This window comes from Mesoplodon densirostris, chromosome 13, assembly GCF_025265405.1.
Source record: "Mesoplodon densirostris isolate mMesDen1 chromosome 13, mMesDen1 primary haplotype, whole genome shotgun sequence".
Classification (NCBI taxonomy): domain Eukaryota; kingdom Metazoa; phylum Chordata; class Mammalia; order Artiodactyla; family Ziphiidae; genus Mesoplodon; species Mesoplodon densirostris.
Window position 1 is genome coordinate 77,125,062 of NC_082673.1, and position 18,213 is coordinate 77,143,274.

Below are 18,213 nucleotides of genomic sequence, written 5' to 3' on the forward strand. Positions count from 1 at the left end.
TATGGTGACCATACTATATAATAGTGTGCCACTGCTCATCTCTCTCCAATTCTGCATTCAATGACATCACATTCACAGCTTGAAACTGGCCATAGTAGGAGTATTTATACCACAGAAATTGCCAAATTCTACAAGCCAGAGTTTTTTGTCCAGACAGCCAGTTGTTAAATGTATCTGCATATCACTGGCACTCTCCCTAGAAGGGCTTAAATAATAATGAGGAGACGACTTCTATGTGTCAGCTGCTGTTCTAAATTCTTCACAACTCTATGGGGTTGGCACTATTATTATCCTGATTTTACAGATGAAGAAATCAAGGCACAGAGAAGTTAAATACTTTGCCCAAGGTTATAGTACTAGTAAGCTTTAGAGCCAATGTACTTAGGCATTGTGGGTACCATGCCTTTACACATAGGCTGCCCACATTTTCCAAACCACTAGTCGGGGTACAAGATCTAATAAGTGCAATGTACTTGGGGGGAGTACAGGGCAGAATATTTGAAATTAGGACTCTATGTTCACAGTACTTATGACTTAGAGGTTTTAATTTTATGCAAAATTTTAATTTTATGCAAAATTCAAATAGGAGCTTCTATAGGATTAAAAAATAAAAGCAAGCAAGACCAAAGAAGAAACTGTGTAATAACGAAGTGAAAAGTGGTTACCTATGCCAACCTGCACCTGTCCACATCTGCTTCCTCGCATAGAATTCTCTGAAGGGTCAAGCAGATGGAACCAGCTTCCAGGCCACTACTTCACTAACAAAGACAAGACCCTTCTAAGGTCTGTAGGTGAAAGAGCCCGCCCCACTGTGCATCTCTATCTCATCTTTCTCTTTCCTCCCATGGATAGCTGCTTGCAGTAGTTTTCAAAGCCATCTATATAATGAAAGTAACAAAAATACTTAGGGAGAGGGGAGGGATGAATTGGTGGAGCACATAGGATTTTTAGGGCAATGAAAATGTTACCAAATCAGGTCGGGCTGCTCGCTGCTTGAAAAAAAGCAATACTCGCAGAATTTGGTAGAAAGGAAAATTGCCTTTAATCAGAATGCTGGCAATCTGGGGAGACGGTGGGCTTGGTGTCCCCCAAAAACCATCTCCAAAGATCTTGCTCTGCCATGAAAGTGGTCATCCTCACTCGGCTCTGTGGCCTCTCTCCACACACTGCCCAGAGCGGGCAGGAAGGATGCCACGCTGCCCTAGAATACTTTAGTGGACAATAAACGCTTAGCCCAATCAGTTTGCCTTCCTCCCTTACAGCACTTAGAAGCATTTTACTCATGGTTTACTGGCATCCTGTCACACGCCTGTCCTCTGAGCCCACAAATGTTATTAGGAGCCTGTGAATCAAGAATAGTTATCCAATCCTATGGGAGATATTCCCAGCATTCTCTGACTCCACAGCCCTCTGCCCAGGGAGGCCTTTGGAATAGGCCACTACCTGCAGAGCATAATTTGGAAGGTTTAAGCTTCCCTATAGAAGCTTCCTGAGCTGGCTTATACCAGTGCCTACAATTGCACACTTAGATATTAATTTCTCTGGCATAATGTTTGCATATAATTTTTTAAAACCCAACTGCAAAAATAGGGGAATTATTAAATTATGGTGCATCCATAAGATGGGATAGTATGCAGTTGCAGCTAAGGCAGAGGTGGCTCTAGGCTGTCCTTGCTTCTTAGGACAGCTTTGGATGAGATAGAGATCAAGAATTCTAAGTCCTGCTCCTCTCCTGGCCACGCGTAAGGGCTGTAAAGATGAGAAACTTGCAACCACTGCCCACTCTGCCATGGAAGAGGGAGCTTCGCCCTCTGGTCTCCTCCTTCCTTTAGTCTGGAGGAGGCCTTTTAGAAACCCTAGTTTATGTGAGTTGTTTCTCACTGTATGTGGGACTGATCTTGCTGCCTGTCAAGATCAACATCACACTTTCCCCTCTGCTTTGATACTGTACCATTTCAACTGTAGGTGCCAAATCCTTTTGATTCCACATGAAATACTACCCTTGGTTGCTTTCATGTATGTTTTATGAGAACCCCTAGGCATGAATATTTATTTAAGCACCTTGGAGCACAACCCTTTGATTTTCCTTTTCTGTTCTGATTCATGTTTAAAGGGTGGGGGACGTGCACTATGCCATAGTTCACCTGTAATGGCTTTGGCCTCCTCACCCCTTTCCTTACAGGGCCAAATAGTTGTCTAGGAAACGGAAAACATTGCCTGGGTTCGTGTCAGTTAGCAGCATGACACACGTTTCTGTTTTACTGATGAAGCAGAACTCTTTCCTGTGCAATGTCAGCTTTCCTACACAATATGTCAACAGAGCCTTGTCATCCAACTGTTGCCTGTTTGGTTTTCTTCCACAGTGACTGACTTGGTCAACCCTTCATCCATATTAATAGTTTCTATGCATTCAAAGACATGGTCAAGAGAATGAAAAAGCAAGACAAAGACTAGGAGAACATATTTGCAGAACATAAACATGATAAAAGGCCTATATCCAGAACATATACAGAATCCTCAAAACTCAATAATAAGAAAACAACCCAATTATAAATCAGGCAAAAGATCTGAGCAGATATATGCAGAAGGCAAAAAGTCCCATGAAAAGATACTGAACATCATTTGTCATTCCAGAAATGGAAATTAAAATCACCATGAAAGGGACTTCCCTGGTGGTCCAGTGGTTAAGACTCCGAGCTTCCACTGCAGGGGGTGTGGGTTCGATCCCTAGTCGGGGAACTAGGATCCCACACAAAATAAACTCACCATGAAGTACCACAACACTCCTAGAACAGCTATAATGACAAAGACTCATCATAGATATGGAGTATCTGAAACTATCCTACACTATCCAGTATCGGTGGGTATGTAAAATGACAACTACTTTGAAAATGACTGATACTTTCTTAAAAAGTTAAACCTATGCTTACCATATGGCCCAGCCATTCCACATCTAGGAATTTACTCATCAGAAATGAAGACATATATTTATACAAAGACTTGAACAGGAATGTCCATGACAGTTTTCTTTGTAATAGCCAAACACTGGAAACAATCCCAATGTTCATCAACAGCTGAATACACCACTAATTGTGGTATATCAATACCATGGAATACTACTCAGCAATAAAAACATATGCACCACTGATATACCCAACAACATAGTTGACTCTCAAAAGAATTATGCTGAATGAAAGAAACCGGATCAAAAAAAAAAGAGTACCTAGTTTAACACCCATTTGTATACATTTCTAGAAAATATTAACTAATGTAAGAGACAGAAAGCAGATCAGTGGTTGCCCATGGACAAGGTGGGGTAGGGATAAAAAGAGATTGCAAAAAGGCAGAAGGAATATTTTGGAGGTGATGGATATATTCATTATCTTGATTATGGTCATGGTTTCACAGGAATAAATTTATGTCAAAACTTATAAAATTATACACTTTAAATATGTACAGTTTATTAAATGCGAATTATACCTCAATAAAGCTGAAAAATATCTATGTTAGTATGCATCAGTTATTGACTACATAATGATTCAAGAAGGAACTAGAAAATGGTCTACCAACTTGGGTTACTAAATTGGGAGATTAGGGACTTCTCTGGTGGTCCAGTGGTTAAGACTCTGCGCTTCAAATGCAGGGGGTGCAGATTCGATCCCTGGTCAGGGAACTAAGATCCCACATGCCACATGGTGCAGCCAAAAAAAAAAAGAAAGAAAAAATTGGGAGGTTGGCAGCCATGGGTGCACATCTCTTCAGTTGCCAGCCTGACCTTCAGATCTGGTCCAACTAAATCCAAAGATAAGTGAAAAGTGGGTGTCCAGAAGATCTGTAATATGGAAACCTCTTTACCAATGTATCTGAAATTGAATAGGATGGTCACATAGGCTGTGACAACCCATACAAGCTGAGCTGCAGGCAGGTTAAACCAGAGTAGTTAAGGAAATCATTCAGCAGATTTGTCTCTGCTACTGATAAAAAGTTACCTGTGTGAGACACAGATGTGGGAAATAACCTGTTTCAAGTTAGGTGCCCTTAAGCTTAACACCTTAAATTTCCTGAATAATAATGCAAACATTCATACATACAGTTTATTACCATCTCAAGTCCAATAAATAAAAATAAAATAAAAATATAAAAAAATAAAAATCTCCTCTGCAAAGGGTTACTAAGAGTTGTCTCTCAGGGCCACCCCTTGATAACAATATAAAAAGTTTTAAAATCCACACTGCTAAATTTTTGTGAGCATTTTGTATTTCTGCTAGAGTTTGAGCTTTTTAAACATCACGATCATATAATTTTGTAAAAAGTCATTTTTCTACCTGTAGTGGGTTGAATGGTGGACCCCGGAAATATATACTCAGGGAGTAATGCCCAGAACGTGTGAATGTTATCTTATTTGGAAAATGGGTCTTCACAGGTGTAAGTAAGTTAAGGATCTTAAAATGAGGAGATTATCCTAGATTATCCAGGTGGGCCCTAAATCCAAGGACAGGTGTTCTTATAAGAGAAAAGCAAAGGGAGATTTGAGACAGAGATTAGAGGAAAAGACAAGGCTTGGTGAAGATGCAGGCAGAGAATGGAGTGATGTGGTCCCATGCCAAGGAAGCCAGCAACCACCAGAAGGTGGGAGAGGCAAAGTAATCTTCCCTAGGGCCTCTGGAGGGAGTGACCTGCCAACACTTTGATTCAGACTCTGGCCTCCAGAACTATGAGAGAATAAATTTCTGTTGTTTTAGCCACCAAGTTTGTGGCACAAAGCCTCAGCAAACCAATACACTACCTCATAAAGCACTAAAGATGAAGATGACAGTATTACCAATGTTGTAGGTGTGTTATGAGGATTAAAAAACTTAAATGAGTTAATAGTCCTAAAGCACTTAGAAGAGTGTTTGATACCTAGTAAGCACTATACAAGTTTGAAGTAAATATTTACCAAAAAGAATTTCTCTGGCGTCAACGCAACCGGTTGTTGATGACGTTACTTTACTGGTGCATGACTGGGGGATCCGACGCCATAATACTGGAGCCTCTTGTTAGACTACGGAATTAAAACAACATTCATGACGATGATGAAAAGGTAAAAAAAAAAAAAAAGAAAAAAAAAAGAAAAGGTCAAGAAGAGTGGACTCCATCAAGGTTCTTTTTTTTTTTTTTTTTTTTAAAGAAGATGTTGGGGGTAGGAGTTTATTAATTTATTTATTTATTTATTTTTGCTGTGTTGGGTCTTCGCTTCTGTGCGAGGGCCCTCTCTAGTTGTGGCAAGCGGGGGGCCACTCCTCATCACTGTGCGCGGGCCTCTCACTATCGCGGCCTCTCCCGCTGCAGAGCACAGGCTCCAGACGCGCAGGCTCAGCAGCCGTGGCTCACGGGCCCAGCCGCTCCGCGGCATGTGGGATCCTCCCAGACCAGGGCCCGAACCCGCGTCCCCTGCACTAGCAGGCAGACTCTCAACCACTGCGCCATCAGGGAAGCCCCCAAGGTTCTTTTTTGAACCCGAATGTTCTATAAAAGGAACCCTTCAATTCTCAATGCATTTGGGTCCTTGCTTCTCTATTAGTTGTCTGTAAAACTCCTCAATCCCTAAACGCAACGTGAAACGGGATCTGGGGGCCCTGGGGAAAAATCACTTTTATTGCTTCCGTTGAAAGCCTAAAACCCAGCGAGGGCCCCAGAAAGCAGAATTCCCAAGCCGATTCCGCGCGCCAGGTTACACCTGCAGAAAACTACGATTCCCAGAAGGTTTTGGGGGGTGGGGTGGGGAGAACGGACGCGAAAGGGGGCGGAGTCTAAGGGAGAAGGTCGTAGGCTGATTCCATTGTCCAGAGCGGGAGGGGTCGCCTGGGCGGGGTTTAGCGGCGTCCGATCGGCGGCCTGCGCGCGCTTGGTACGGTCGGCGGGGATCCGGCAGCCGCAGCCGGCGCTCAAGTTTCCCGGGCAGGAAGCGCGGGGCCTGCTGGAAAGGCGCTGGGACCGTTGTCCGCTGGATTGGCGGCGGTCGCGCGTGGACTGCGACATGCAGAGCATAAACCTGGGCAACAAGGAGAGCGGCAAGATATGGCACCGCAAACCATCCCCGGCCACTCGGGACGGGTAAAGGCCGCGGCGGGAGGCGCGCGCTGTGGAGGGGGATGGCCGCCGGCGAGGGGCGGGTCCGCGGCTTTGGCGAGGCGTTGGAGGGGCTGTTGGGGAGGACCTCTGGAAGGGGTGAGGGGGGCTGGATGGAGGTTCGGGTCCTGGCTCTGATCCTGCCCCGGATACCTGGGTTGGGTGACCTCCAGAAACCCAGGTGCCCTGAGTTTCATGATCCTTAGAGACCCCCGGCCCAGTCCTGGGGACGGGGTCTCATTAGGATCAACGTGGAGCGGGAGGTCCTGATTTATGCCAGGGAATTTGAGTTTCTGATGAGTACCAGGACTGCCTGCCTTAATTAACACAGAATCCCTGTAGTATTCCTGCCACGCAGTAGATGCTCAGTAAATATTCGTTAGTTATTCCAGCTGGGAAAGAACTCAGGAGGAGGAACTGATGCGGGAGGAGGAGAACAATGCACTTCTCACCCTTCCAAATGCCGCAGTTTATCCATCCCTGAATCATTGTTGGTATTCAGGCAAGCATTCGCTCATCGACTATTTGATGAGCACTTACTATGTGCCAAGCTTCTAAGCGCTGAGGGACAGCTGTGGACCAAAACAAACTTCTGGGTCTCTTGGAGTTTACGTATTAACGTGTATGGTGGTGATAGTGGTGGAGGGAGGGGTTACGGTTTACAAGGTAGGACACTCTTTTTAGTAAGGCTAGCCGTTGCTGCTGCTTTTTTTTTTTTTTTTTTTTCTTTTTGCGGTATGCGGGCCTCTCACTGTTGTGGCCTCTCCCGTTGCGGAGCACAGGCTCCGGATGCGCAGGCCCAGCGGCCATGGCTCACGGGCCCAGCCGCTCCGCGGCACATGGGATCCTCCCAGACCGGGGCACGAACCCGTATCCCCTGCATCGGCAGGCGGACTCTCAACCACTGCGCCACCAGGGAGGCCCTTTTTTTTTTTTTTTTTTTGATAAACTTTATTTCTTTAGGACAGTTTTAGGTTCACAGCAAAATTGAGAGGAAGGTGCAGAGATTTCCCTTATACCCCCTGCTCCCACACATGCCTAGCCTGCCCCTTATTAATATTCTCCACCAGATATTTGTTGCAATTGATGAACCTGCATGAAGACATCATTATTACCCAAATTCCACAGTTAACATTAGGATTCAGTCTTGGTGTTTTACATTCTGTAGGTTTGGACAAATGTATAATGACTCATCCACCATTACGGTCTCATACAAAGTATTTTCACTGCCCTAAAAATTGCTGTTGCCCTGCGCATTCATCCCTCCCTCCCCAACTCTTCTTTTCATTCAGTTCGCAGGTATCTGTCCTGTTTGAGGCTTCTGGGTGACTTTAATGGAAACCTTTGTCCCAAAGTGGTGCCATCTGGGTTCCAGTTGCTGCACACAGATTAATCTTATTGCTTCTAATTCCTTAGGATTCCGTGGACTTTGCTGCCTCATTTGCACTCCTATTGCAGTGTGTTTCTTGTTCTCGTAATTTTTCTGTTGATCCTTTACTTGCTCCTCAACAAATCAGTAGACTTCGAGTGCCAACTACACATGCCCAAAGCACACTGCTGCACATTGTACCATTAGTTTCTTTGGTTTCCGGTTGGTATCGGTCCCCTAACAAAACAATTCAACTCCATTGAATAAACATGTTATCTAGAATAGGGGTACTTCAGTAAAGATTTTCATTTCCAAATTTGGAGTTTATGTAAATAGCACCCTTACTTCTCATGTTCTCTAAATGTTGTAAAAGTTATGCCAAGCCACAATAATTCTCTTTCTTGCTGTTATAAAATATCTAGATACACATGCAAGATTCAAAAAATGAAAGAAACAAGTTTGTGTGCAAATATCCTCATTTGTTTCTTCCACTAAAACATAGCTTTCTTTCTATTCAATAAAACCCGTTGTTACGGTGTTGAGAGAAGCAAGGAGCCCTGACTGTGGAGTCAGAGGGACTTTAGTTGAAGTAAATGTCCACTTACTAGCTCTGTGACCTTGGGCAAGTTAATCTCTTAGGCTGTAAGTGAAGATAATCATACTTAACAGCAAGATTGTCTTAGGGAATTAGTGTCTCATGCATCTTGGTGTTCAGTAAATATTTGATGTTTTTACTATGTTTAAGGACTGAGGAACTCTGTCAGGCGAATTGTGAGCAATTGAAAAGCCGGGGGTTTTTTTGTTTTGTTTTGTTTTGCGGTACGCGGGGCTCTCACTGTTGTGGCCTCTCCCGTTGCGGAGCACAGACTCCGGATGCGCAGGCTCAGCGACCATGGCTCACGGGCCCAGCCGCTCCGCGGCATGTGGCATCTTACCAGACCCGGGCACGAACCCATGTCCCCTGCATCGGCAGGCGGACTCTCAACCACTGCGCCACCAGGGAAGCCCCGAAAAGCCGTTTTAAAATAAATATTTGCATGTGTGATTTATATGAAAAATCAGAAGGACAGAATTTTACTATTAAATGTGATTATATCATGATGGTAGGGTTAAAATCAAATTATGAGTGTTTTTCTGTATTTTCCGTATTTTGAACAGTGATCATGTAATCCAGACACATAATAAATGTTACAGAAAAAAGACTGGAGGAAAAAGTCATTTGCTTGGTCTGAGCTTAATTGCCAGGGAACATTTCGATGTTGTTACTTACTATTTCAATACATTTATTCCCCCCATCCCCCTTTGGGAATGTCAGACACAAACCAGAGCTGCGGGCTTCCCTGGTGGCGCAGTGGTTGAGAGTCCGCCTGCCGATGCAGGGGACACGGGTTCGTGCCCCGGTCCGGGAAGATCCCACATGCCGCGGAGCAGCTGGGCCCGTGAGCCATGGCCACGGAGCCTGCGCGTCCGGAGCCTGTGCTCCGCAACGGGAGAGGCCACAACAGTGAGAGGCCCGCATACCGCAAAAAAAAAAACAGAGCTGGACAGTAGTTAAAGTAAAAACAGACTGTATTCAGGTCTGTTGCGATAGAGGAAACAAGACCTCAGGGTAGAACTGGGCTCAGTCCTGAATACAGCCTGGGTGAGTGGGAAGCTATAGCCAAGGAGTGGGGGTCGGTGGATGGAAAATGACTAAGAGAAAACATCTGGGGTTAAGGGAGTTCTGGCTAAATCTACCTCACAGGATTCCTGCTGAAGACAGGCCAAGGTGATCAGACATCATTTGGGAGATGGTGGAGGATGAGGAACCCGTCGGATGTCAAGGACAGTAGTATTGAGGGTAGGGGGTTCTGATTAAACTGACTAAGCAGCATTCTTGCTAAAAGTAGATTTTATAAGGGAGCGCACAGAAGGGCCTAGGAGAAGGTTTGCGAGCCTGACTAGAGTTTGGTCAAGCCAAGAATCTTTGTCAGGGACTAGATAAAAATAATTTTACTGTTTTACTCAATGAGTCTGAAAGCCTTACTTTTAGGTAAACTATAGAAAATGTTTGATATACTTAATTCAATGTAGTGTTTTTTAAATGAAGTGATAATGAGGCAGATGTTTCTAATATTAAAATTCAAATTCGTAGAAAGTCAATTAAGATAAAAAATTTCGTGATTTGGAAACTTGTTGCAGGAGAGAATGGGACTCTTTTGGTCTTCGTGACCCAAATATAAACATATATTATTTTAAAGAGTTAGTTAATTTGTGCTACAAGTTTTATAACAGTTTTCTTTTCAGCAGATACATGGTACATGATCTTCCTCTCAAAAAATAATAGCTTTAGACAAATACACCTGAAAATAAAACTCATGTACACTTGGAACGTTCTGTAATCACAAAAACAAAATCTCATTAGGATATCTTAAAATTAGGATATTGAATTGAAATTTTTCTCACATGTGGTAGCTTGTGATTTATATAAAACTACTTTTCCCTTATTACTTCATTGTTTTTACCATGGGTCTGTTGCTTGATGTAACAATTCAACTACTCAATCAGAAATACATTTTCTTATCATATCCTGTTGTCTATGACTTAATCACAGTTTATAAATCTCTTCATGTGTGTGTTTATGTTTATAAGTGTCTGTCTTTACTACTAAACTGAAAGCTTCCTGAGGGCAGGGCCCCTGTCTATCAACTACTCTTAGCTCCTGGCTTGTTCAGTGTCTGACACCCTGGGTTTTCAGGTATTTGATAAATAAATGAATGGTAGCTACTTTGACAATAACTTCCGGGACAGTTTTCAGAAATCCTTGTAGGGTTGCTTCTAGGAGAGACAGAGGAGCCGCAGCAGTAGGAGAGGGAAGGACGGGGTAGGCAGAAAACCTCAAAATTAGTGAGGCATACTACAAAATCCATAGTTTTCATGACAACAAGTAATGCTTAACATAGAATTTAATGGTTTTTGTTTTTGTTTTCTTGACAGAATTATAGTGAACATCATTCACAACACTTCTGACTACCTGCCCAAAGTTTTACGATTTTTGAATGTGGCTTTTGATAGCTCAGGTGATTCTTTAATTGCTGGGGACCATCAAGGAAATATCTATGTTTTTGACTTGTATGGAAACAGGTGAGCAGATACTTTGGATGTTTACCAAGTAATTAATTCCTTGACTATTTTAGCACCTGCTATTAATTATTCATTCAGAAAGATTTATTCAGTTCTTACTGTATTTCAGGCACTTTGTAAAACTCTGTCATAAGTGTTGGTGGAATAACGTGAGAAAGAATAGAAAGATAAAATGGTTGGATTTTTTTTTTCAGAGAATTAAAGTTCTGGTTTTAACAGCATCTCTAGTAGCTTTTTTTCCCTTAAATTTAAAATTGTATTATTGCTGATTTATCAGTTAATGTCTGTTAATTGTTTAGAAAGAACACAGTTTCCTTTGTACATTATTGTCAGTTTACTAGATCTGGAGTTTTAGAGAATTGATCCTTACTCTTCCTCGTCTTCTCTTCCTTTGCCAAACAATTAGTGAAAAAGCAATAGGTGGGATTGATTAAGGCAGACATCTGGGCAGTGAGGGTGGGTGGATGGGAGAGAAAACTGTGTTAGCCCAGCCAGAGAGTCAGAACGTGTCGGCCTGGGGGCAGGGCAATCACGGGAAAGAGGGGAGGTTTGGTCAAATGAGTAAATAGACTGAGGATGATGGGGGCCAGATTCCTCACTATTGGAAAGGGGAGTTACAAACATGGAAAGGGAGGAAACTCGACCGAACCCTGTGGAACTGGATTGTAATTGGGTATATCTGTGTGAACTCCTGGTTTTGAGCATATATAGACAGACACATGAGTGAACAGAGGTGTGTGTATGAGAAAGTGAATGAATTACATATGTACATATATTTCCTAGGTTTGTCCATGCACAGGACCTGGGAGCAATAACACCGCAGTAGTAATGAATATACCTAGTGCCCAGTTCTTTTCTAAATATCACTCTCTGGTACAAGAAATCAGGGATCCTTGCAGAAATAGCCAGTTTCAGGATGGAGGCAGGGAGAGAACAAGATGAGCCTGGAACACTTTGTAGCCAGAAAGAAGGACTTGTTCAGAGAATGATGGGGATGTGTCAAAAAGACGTAAACGTCAGCTTGAAGGAGCTCTCTCTGGGCAGATTGGAGACTATTTGCGTTTCAAAATAATTGATAGTGATGGGTCATAATCCACTGAATAAAATAGAAATTCGTGAATTCATGCTGTAATCAACAAAGAGAGTTTAATGAGAATGGATATTTGCATAGTCGCAAAGTACCTCCCCACAAAATATTTATTAATTAAAGAGGGAAAAAAGAGTAATTTTACAGTGAAGAAACCTGGCAAACACCACCTTATCAAATGATTAAAATTAAATTAACCAGTAGTGGGACAAATCAAAGTTTGTGTGCTACCTTACAGGGTGCAGTGATAAGAACACAGTGTTACTTCTCTGATAGTCCTATCTACCAAAGACAGGAAACCTGAGTCTAATCAGTAGAATCAGCAGGCAAAGCTGAATTAAGGGCATTGTGGAACAGGACTGGCCTGTGATCTTCGTAAGGGTCAAGGTCATGAAAGTTGTGGAAAGACTGAAGACCGTTCCAGACGGAGGGAGCCTAGACACATGGCAAGTCAAGGCTTGGACCTGGACTGGTCCCTTTGCTGTAAAGGACATTATTAGGACGATGGGCAAAACTGGGGTCTGGGGATTAGATGGTAGTAATATATAAATGTAATTTTCTAATTGTGATGGTTATATTATGATTAAATAGGAGAATTTCCTTGTCTGTGGGAAACGTGATCTCAGTAACTTATTCTCAAATAGTTCAGGGAAAGAAGAGGTCATATATGATTTATCTATCTGTGATTTACTAGGTAGAAATCTGTTAATCATTGTTTCTACTCCTTACCAAAAACGTAATAGTCACAGTTTTCCCACCCTTTATTCTTGCTAACCTACCCAACCAGTTCCCAATCTTTTTATATTTTTTTTTTTTTTGCGGTATGCGGGCCTCTCACTGCTGTGGCCTCTCCCGTTGCAGAGCACAGGTTCCGGACGCACAGGCTCAGCGGCCATGGCTCACGGGCCCAGCCACTCCGCGGCATGTGGGATCTTCCCGGACCGGGGCACGAACCCGTGTCCCCTGCATCGGCAGGCGGACTCTCAACCACTGCGCCACCAGGGTAGCCCTGGTTCCCAATCTTAAATCAATACACCTGTCTCTTCTTTGCTCCCACTAAAGAAAATAACAGACCAAACACAATAGAAATAGTTGTTGATTGACTCCATTGCAGAGTAACGGACTGCAGCATCGGTGATGCCAGTACTTCATTTGCTTGTATCTATTGTCAGTTACTTTTCCCATTCTTCTCTGAATATTCCAAACTTTTACCAATTTCCGTGATTCCCTATGTTCAGACTCTACTCTTATTCTGACTGCCTAGCCTCCTAATTCATGAGGAAATAGACGCCCTCAAGCTTCCCTTTCTTCTCAAGGGAACCTCAACTATATCTGTAAGTTCAACCATCCATAACTCTTTGCCACCTCCTTTGTAGAAATAGGTGATCCTAATTTCTTCCAGCGCTAATCTCTATCTTCTGTGGCCGCCCTTGGGACTTTGCACCATGAGTATTCCTCTCTTTTATTCTGTCCACTGTCCCTTTTCTCTCTGTAAATGTTCACATCTGGGCAGAGGTGTAAGTGGCGTAGCTGTGACTTGAAACCAGGCCTGTCTGATTCTGAAGCCCACTGCAATGGGCTGCCTCTTGCTAATCGCCTAACCCAGTGGTCGCTTTTCATTTCTATTTGGGCATCTGTCCCTGGCCTGCTTCCTTCCATGTTCTAGGTATTCTCTTTAATAATCTTATCACCATCAAGCCTCAGACTTCAGCTGCCACGTAACATTGTTAACTCAGACCTGCTTCTGCCACCCACTGAGGAGCTTCTAGTTTGGACTGTCTAATGCGGTGGATACTAACTTGCATGGAGCTCTTTAGCCCTTGAGAGGTGGCTGGTCCAAATTGAGATGGGTTTTGAAGACTTACTATGAAAAAAAAATGTAAAATATCTCTAACAGTTTTTTATTAATGAAATGTTAAAACGGTAATATTTAAAAAAATAAAAAAATAAAATAAGGTAATATTTTAGATATACAATGAATTAAGTTAAATATGTTAAGATTAATTTCATACGTTTCTTTTTACTTTTTTAATGTGGCTCCTAGAAAATTTTAAATTATGCATGTGGACTGCCTTCCATTTCTTTTGGACAGCACGGCTCTAAATGCTTTTCAAGGCCCTTAAACTCTACATGTTTAAAACCAGAATGATTGTTTCCTACCCCCACGTGGGTTCCTTTTTTGCCTAAGCTTGAAACCTTCATTTTTTGGTAAATGAAACTGGCTAGGTGCCAAGTACTCTGCTAAGTACTTAACATACATTATTTCATTTAATCATCAGGTATTATTTCATTTAACTGTCACAACAACCTTACGAGACATCTTTTCTTATCTTCATTTCACGTGTGAGGAATTCCTGATTCCTCCCTCTTCACCCCATGTTCCATGCGTCACCAGGCCTTTCTCCACTTGACTTCTGACACCTCTCCTATTCGTCATTTCCATTTTATACCCGTAACTCTGGTTGAGAGTCTCTGTAGTAGATTTCTTAATAATCTCTTCTTGTCCCCCTGTCCATTTGCCATCTCTGCCAGAATCCTCTTCCTGAAAGACATGCCTGACTATGATTCTGCTGTGCTCAAAAATTCTTGATGGCTTCCCATTCTGTGTAAGTAAAATCCAAACTCCTTTACATAACAGGTAGGACTCTTCGTAATCTGTTTTTGTTCTGCCAGAAGGGGAGCTCATTTTTCTGGGTTACATTTTCTTCATCTCTAAGGACTCCTCCAATGTGAAATTTTACAATTATTGGAAGAATTTCTGATACTAACGCAGTAATCTCTTCATAGGTTTAATCTTGTTCAGCGAACATCGCAAGCTTGCACAGCTCTGGCCTTTAATCTTCATAGGAAGTCTGAATTCCTTGTGGCGTTAGCTGATTATTCTATTAAATGTTTCGATACAGGTAAGAAGTCCTATTTCTCTTTTGAAGCAGAGTGAAATGCAGACAGAGATACTGCAGGGAGTTGGCTGATTTGTATAGTCTGAGGGATCAGACGCCACCCGGTGACCCTCACTTCAGACACTAGCCACAGGTTTGGGGGTCCCAAGGCCATCCTCACATCAGGTCAACAGACTACAAACTCAGGGTTCCCCACAACTACCCTCAGGTTTGGGAGTTCACTAGAATGACTCACAGAATTCAGGGAAGCACTATGCTTGTGGTTATAGTTTTGATGTAGCAAAAGGATACAAATTAAAACTGGCCAAAGGAAGAGACGCATAGGGTGGAATCTGGGAGGCTCACAAAAGAGAAGCTTCCATTGTCCCCAGGGACACATTACCCTCCCGGCATCCATGTGTGGCCATCCGCACCGAGTATTCCCACACCGGGAAATTCACCCAGGCTCTGACTTCCGGAGTTTTTATTGAGGCTCCATAACATAGGCATGATTGGATTATTGCCCACTTGATTTTAAACTCCGTGTCTAGCCCTCCTCTTCTCTGGAGGTTGGGCTGACATCATGTGGCCAAAAGCCCCAACCTTCTAGTCACTCGCATGGTTGGTCTTTCTGGTGTGGCCAGTCCCCACTCTGAGGTTCTCTCCTTAGCATAAACCATCTGCTGTTGTCCAGGGACCTACCACAAATAACAAAGACACTCCTACCACTGGAGTAATTCCAAGGGTTTAGAGGTTGTCTCCTTGGAGCCTGGACAAAGGCCATACCTCTCTTTGAAGGCCAAATTCCTTACTATACAGGTACAAGAATAAACACTTTTTAAATATAACCTATGTATTTTATACCACATTATATTTTTTAACAGAGAACTTAGAGTTCTGTAAACTGAACTTATTATTAAGAAAAAAAAATCTCAACTGCATTGTTTTTTCTTGTTATTAATGTAACCTATGTATTATAATATTTAGAAAAATTATAAACAATAATAATAAGAATGGTAGTAATAGTGATAGCTAACACTTATATAGTGTTTACTCCTTGCCAGGTACTGTTCTATGATTTTATACATATTAATTAATTTTACTTATCATAATAACCCACATTGTTATGCCCATTTTGCAGATGAGGAAATTGAGGCACAGAAGTAACTTGACTAAGTTCCCACAGCTTGGTAAGCGGTGGAGCCAGGATTCCTAATCTGGGAGTCAAGCTGCAGGGTCCCTGCTCTTAATCACTAGTACCCTCTCACCGCACATGCAGGAAGAAAAGGCAGTCATCCTGCAGTAATGCCCAGAGACACAGTCAGTGTTTTTATAACAGGGACTGATCTTTCCAATCTGTTTTCTATGCATATACCTTTTTTATACTTGAACAAATGTATGATCATCCTATTTATATTGTTTGGTGGAAGCACTCCCTTACCTCATGAAAATTTTATATATTTAAGATCAGTACTTAGTATTCATACTCTATAATAATGTTTGCAATACCATAATTATTTAGCCTATTACCTACTGATGGACTTTAAACTGTTTCCAATTTTTGATATTACAAACACTGCTGTCACTGAAGTTCTGAAAAACTAAGTCTTTAAACTCCTGTGTGATTGCTTTCCTTGGATTTTATCCATTCTCTCCTCCTCTCGTCTTAGTTTTATCTTTTTATAATGTCTTCTGTCTTATGGAAACCCCTCTTAACCAAGCCCCTTCCTCAGGTACCGTCTCTACTTCCCCAACTACCTCCCTTTCTTTGCTGCCAAATCCTGCTTCTTCACAGCATCCATCGATGGATTCTGACTCTTAGGCCCCCCATCCAGGCTTCCAAGACTCCTATCTCCAAGGTCTTTAGTAACCTCTGATTGTGTACATCCTCTTTATCCTCTTCATTTTGTTTCTCCGTAGCTTTTAACACTTTGGGTTACTTCAAGAGTCTTAGTTTTCTACTGTTACCTCTCTTGGTTCTACTTTTCCGACTCTTTCTTTTCTGGGTTCTTTTAGTGGTTCCCAGACTTTTGGGTATTTGACCCAATTAAAAAGAAAAAGTAGAGGAACCGACATAGGTTGTCAACTTTTAATTTTGCTGATTGACATTGGAAAAAAACAATGTAACTTCATTTCAGAAAACAAGGGATTTTTTTTAAAACATAAAACTTAGAAGGATACAACAGATTAAAAGGTAGTACTTTAAATTTAGCTTTATGAAAAACTCATTACGTTATCCTTTTCTCATTTCACTGAAGGCCAGTGAAAAATTGAGCATTAAGTAATGCCAGACTTCAGACTGGTGTTTCGAAACCACTCCTCCCTTCCCAAGGGTTTATCTGTTCCTCTATCTTCAGTTTGACCTACTTTGTGTCTTAATGCTTCCCAGATTTACATCTTGCTTTCTGACTGTTCTCCCCACTTCCATCTTTCTGGAGGACAAAAATCTGACCGTAAAAGTATACCATGCCTATTATAGAAAACTTGGAGACACAGAAAGACATAAACAGAAAGTAAAAATCACTGTAATTTTATTACTCATTGATAATTATTATGAAGAGTTTTTGGTGTTTTCTCTACCAGACTGTTTTCTCTGCTTGTGTGTCACACGCACACACATACACACACCAAATCAATGTAAAAAATCAAATTTCTTACCTCTTCTCACACTGCTAAGTCTGCCCCTCCTTGTGTATTTATGTCAGGTAGTAGAATCACCACCTGCTTATGTAACTAAACCACAGCCACTGGAGTCTCAACTCCTCTTTTGTCTCAACACATCCATTTAATCACTGAGTCCTTTGATATTTCTTTTGTAGCTCTTGAGTTTGTTCCTTTCTCCATTGCCACATTCTTAGTATAGACCCTCCTTATCTCCTGCCTGGGTTATTACAGCAACAGATAAACTAGTCATTTTGTAATCTCTTCCTCCTTTCTAGTATATCCACCATATCTTCAAAGTGCTTTCTGAAGCAGACCAGATATGGTATTCTTCTGCATAAAACTATTTCAAGAGAAAGCCCAGACTCCATCACGTCACGTTCAAGCTGTTCTTAAACCCTCTTTCGGCCTCCTCTCCTCCAACCTCGGTGTTACACATGTTACTAACATGTCCTACGGTGCACTTCATCAACCAACCACCGGCTTCCATTCTTTTTAGATGTTAACGGAGGTGGAGGGACCTCATTAATCCCTAGCCATCAACTGAATCAGTTCTCAGATGAAATATAGGGTTTGACCTGTATAACTGTTTTCCTTTTTCCCACAGTCACCAAGGAGCTAGTTAGCTGGATGAGAGGACATGAATCATCGGTGTTCTCGATCTCTGTGCACGCATCCGGGAGATACGCCATCACTACTTCTTCTGATACAGCACAGCTATGGGACTTGGATACCTTTCAAAGAAAAAGAAAGCTGAATATTCTCCAGTCTGTGGGTATACAGAAGGTCAGTAAAGGGGGCCACATCTTGGTCTGTTGTGCTTCTCAGGCTAGTTTCTTGATCAGCAGAATACAGATATTATAAGTAATGGTTGACTTTGTCCCACTTAGCTATGCCTTCATAACTCAGCAACAAGCAAACCTTTTTTTTTTTTTAATTATTATTATAGTGTGTAACTTCAACTTTAGTTAGGTGTTAGTTTT

The 18,213-nt window shown here is 42.1% G+C and overlaps 1 protein-coding gene across 2 annotated transcripts in view; it reads left to right on the forward strand.

Moving 5' to 3' along the window:
* The first annotated feature begins 5,880 nt into the window (after nucleotides 1-5,880).
* TBC1D31 (TBC1 domain family member 31) overlaps nucleotides 5,881-18,213 on the forward strand; it is a 63,588-nt gene continuing 51,255 nt past the window's right edge. The window contains exons 1-4 of one of the 2 annotated variants that reach the window (XM_060115987.1): nucleotides 5,881-6,096; nucleotides 10,457-10,603; nucleotides 14,478-14,593; nucleotides 17,838-18,016. In XM_060115987.1, the coding sequence (XP_059971970.1) occupies nucleotides 6,020-6,096; nucleotides 10,457-10,603; nucleotides 14,478-14,593; nucleotides 17,838-18,016 (519 nt within the window). In that variant the 5' untranslated portion in view covers nucleotides 5,881-6,019. Of the gene's footprint in view, nucleotides 6,097-10,456; nucleotides 10,604-14,222; nucleotides 14,297-14,477; nucleotides 14,594-17,837; nucleotides 18,017-18,213 lie in introns of those variants that run through there. The other variant, XM_060115988.1, reaches the window with a different exon arrangement.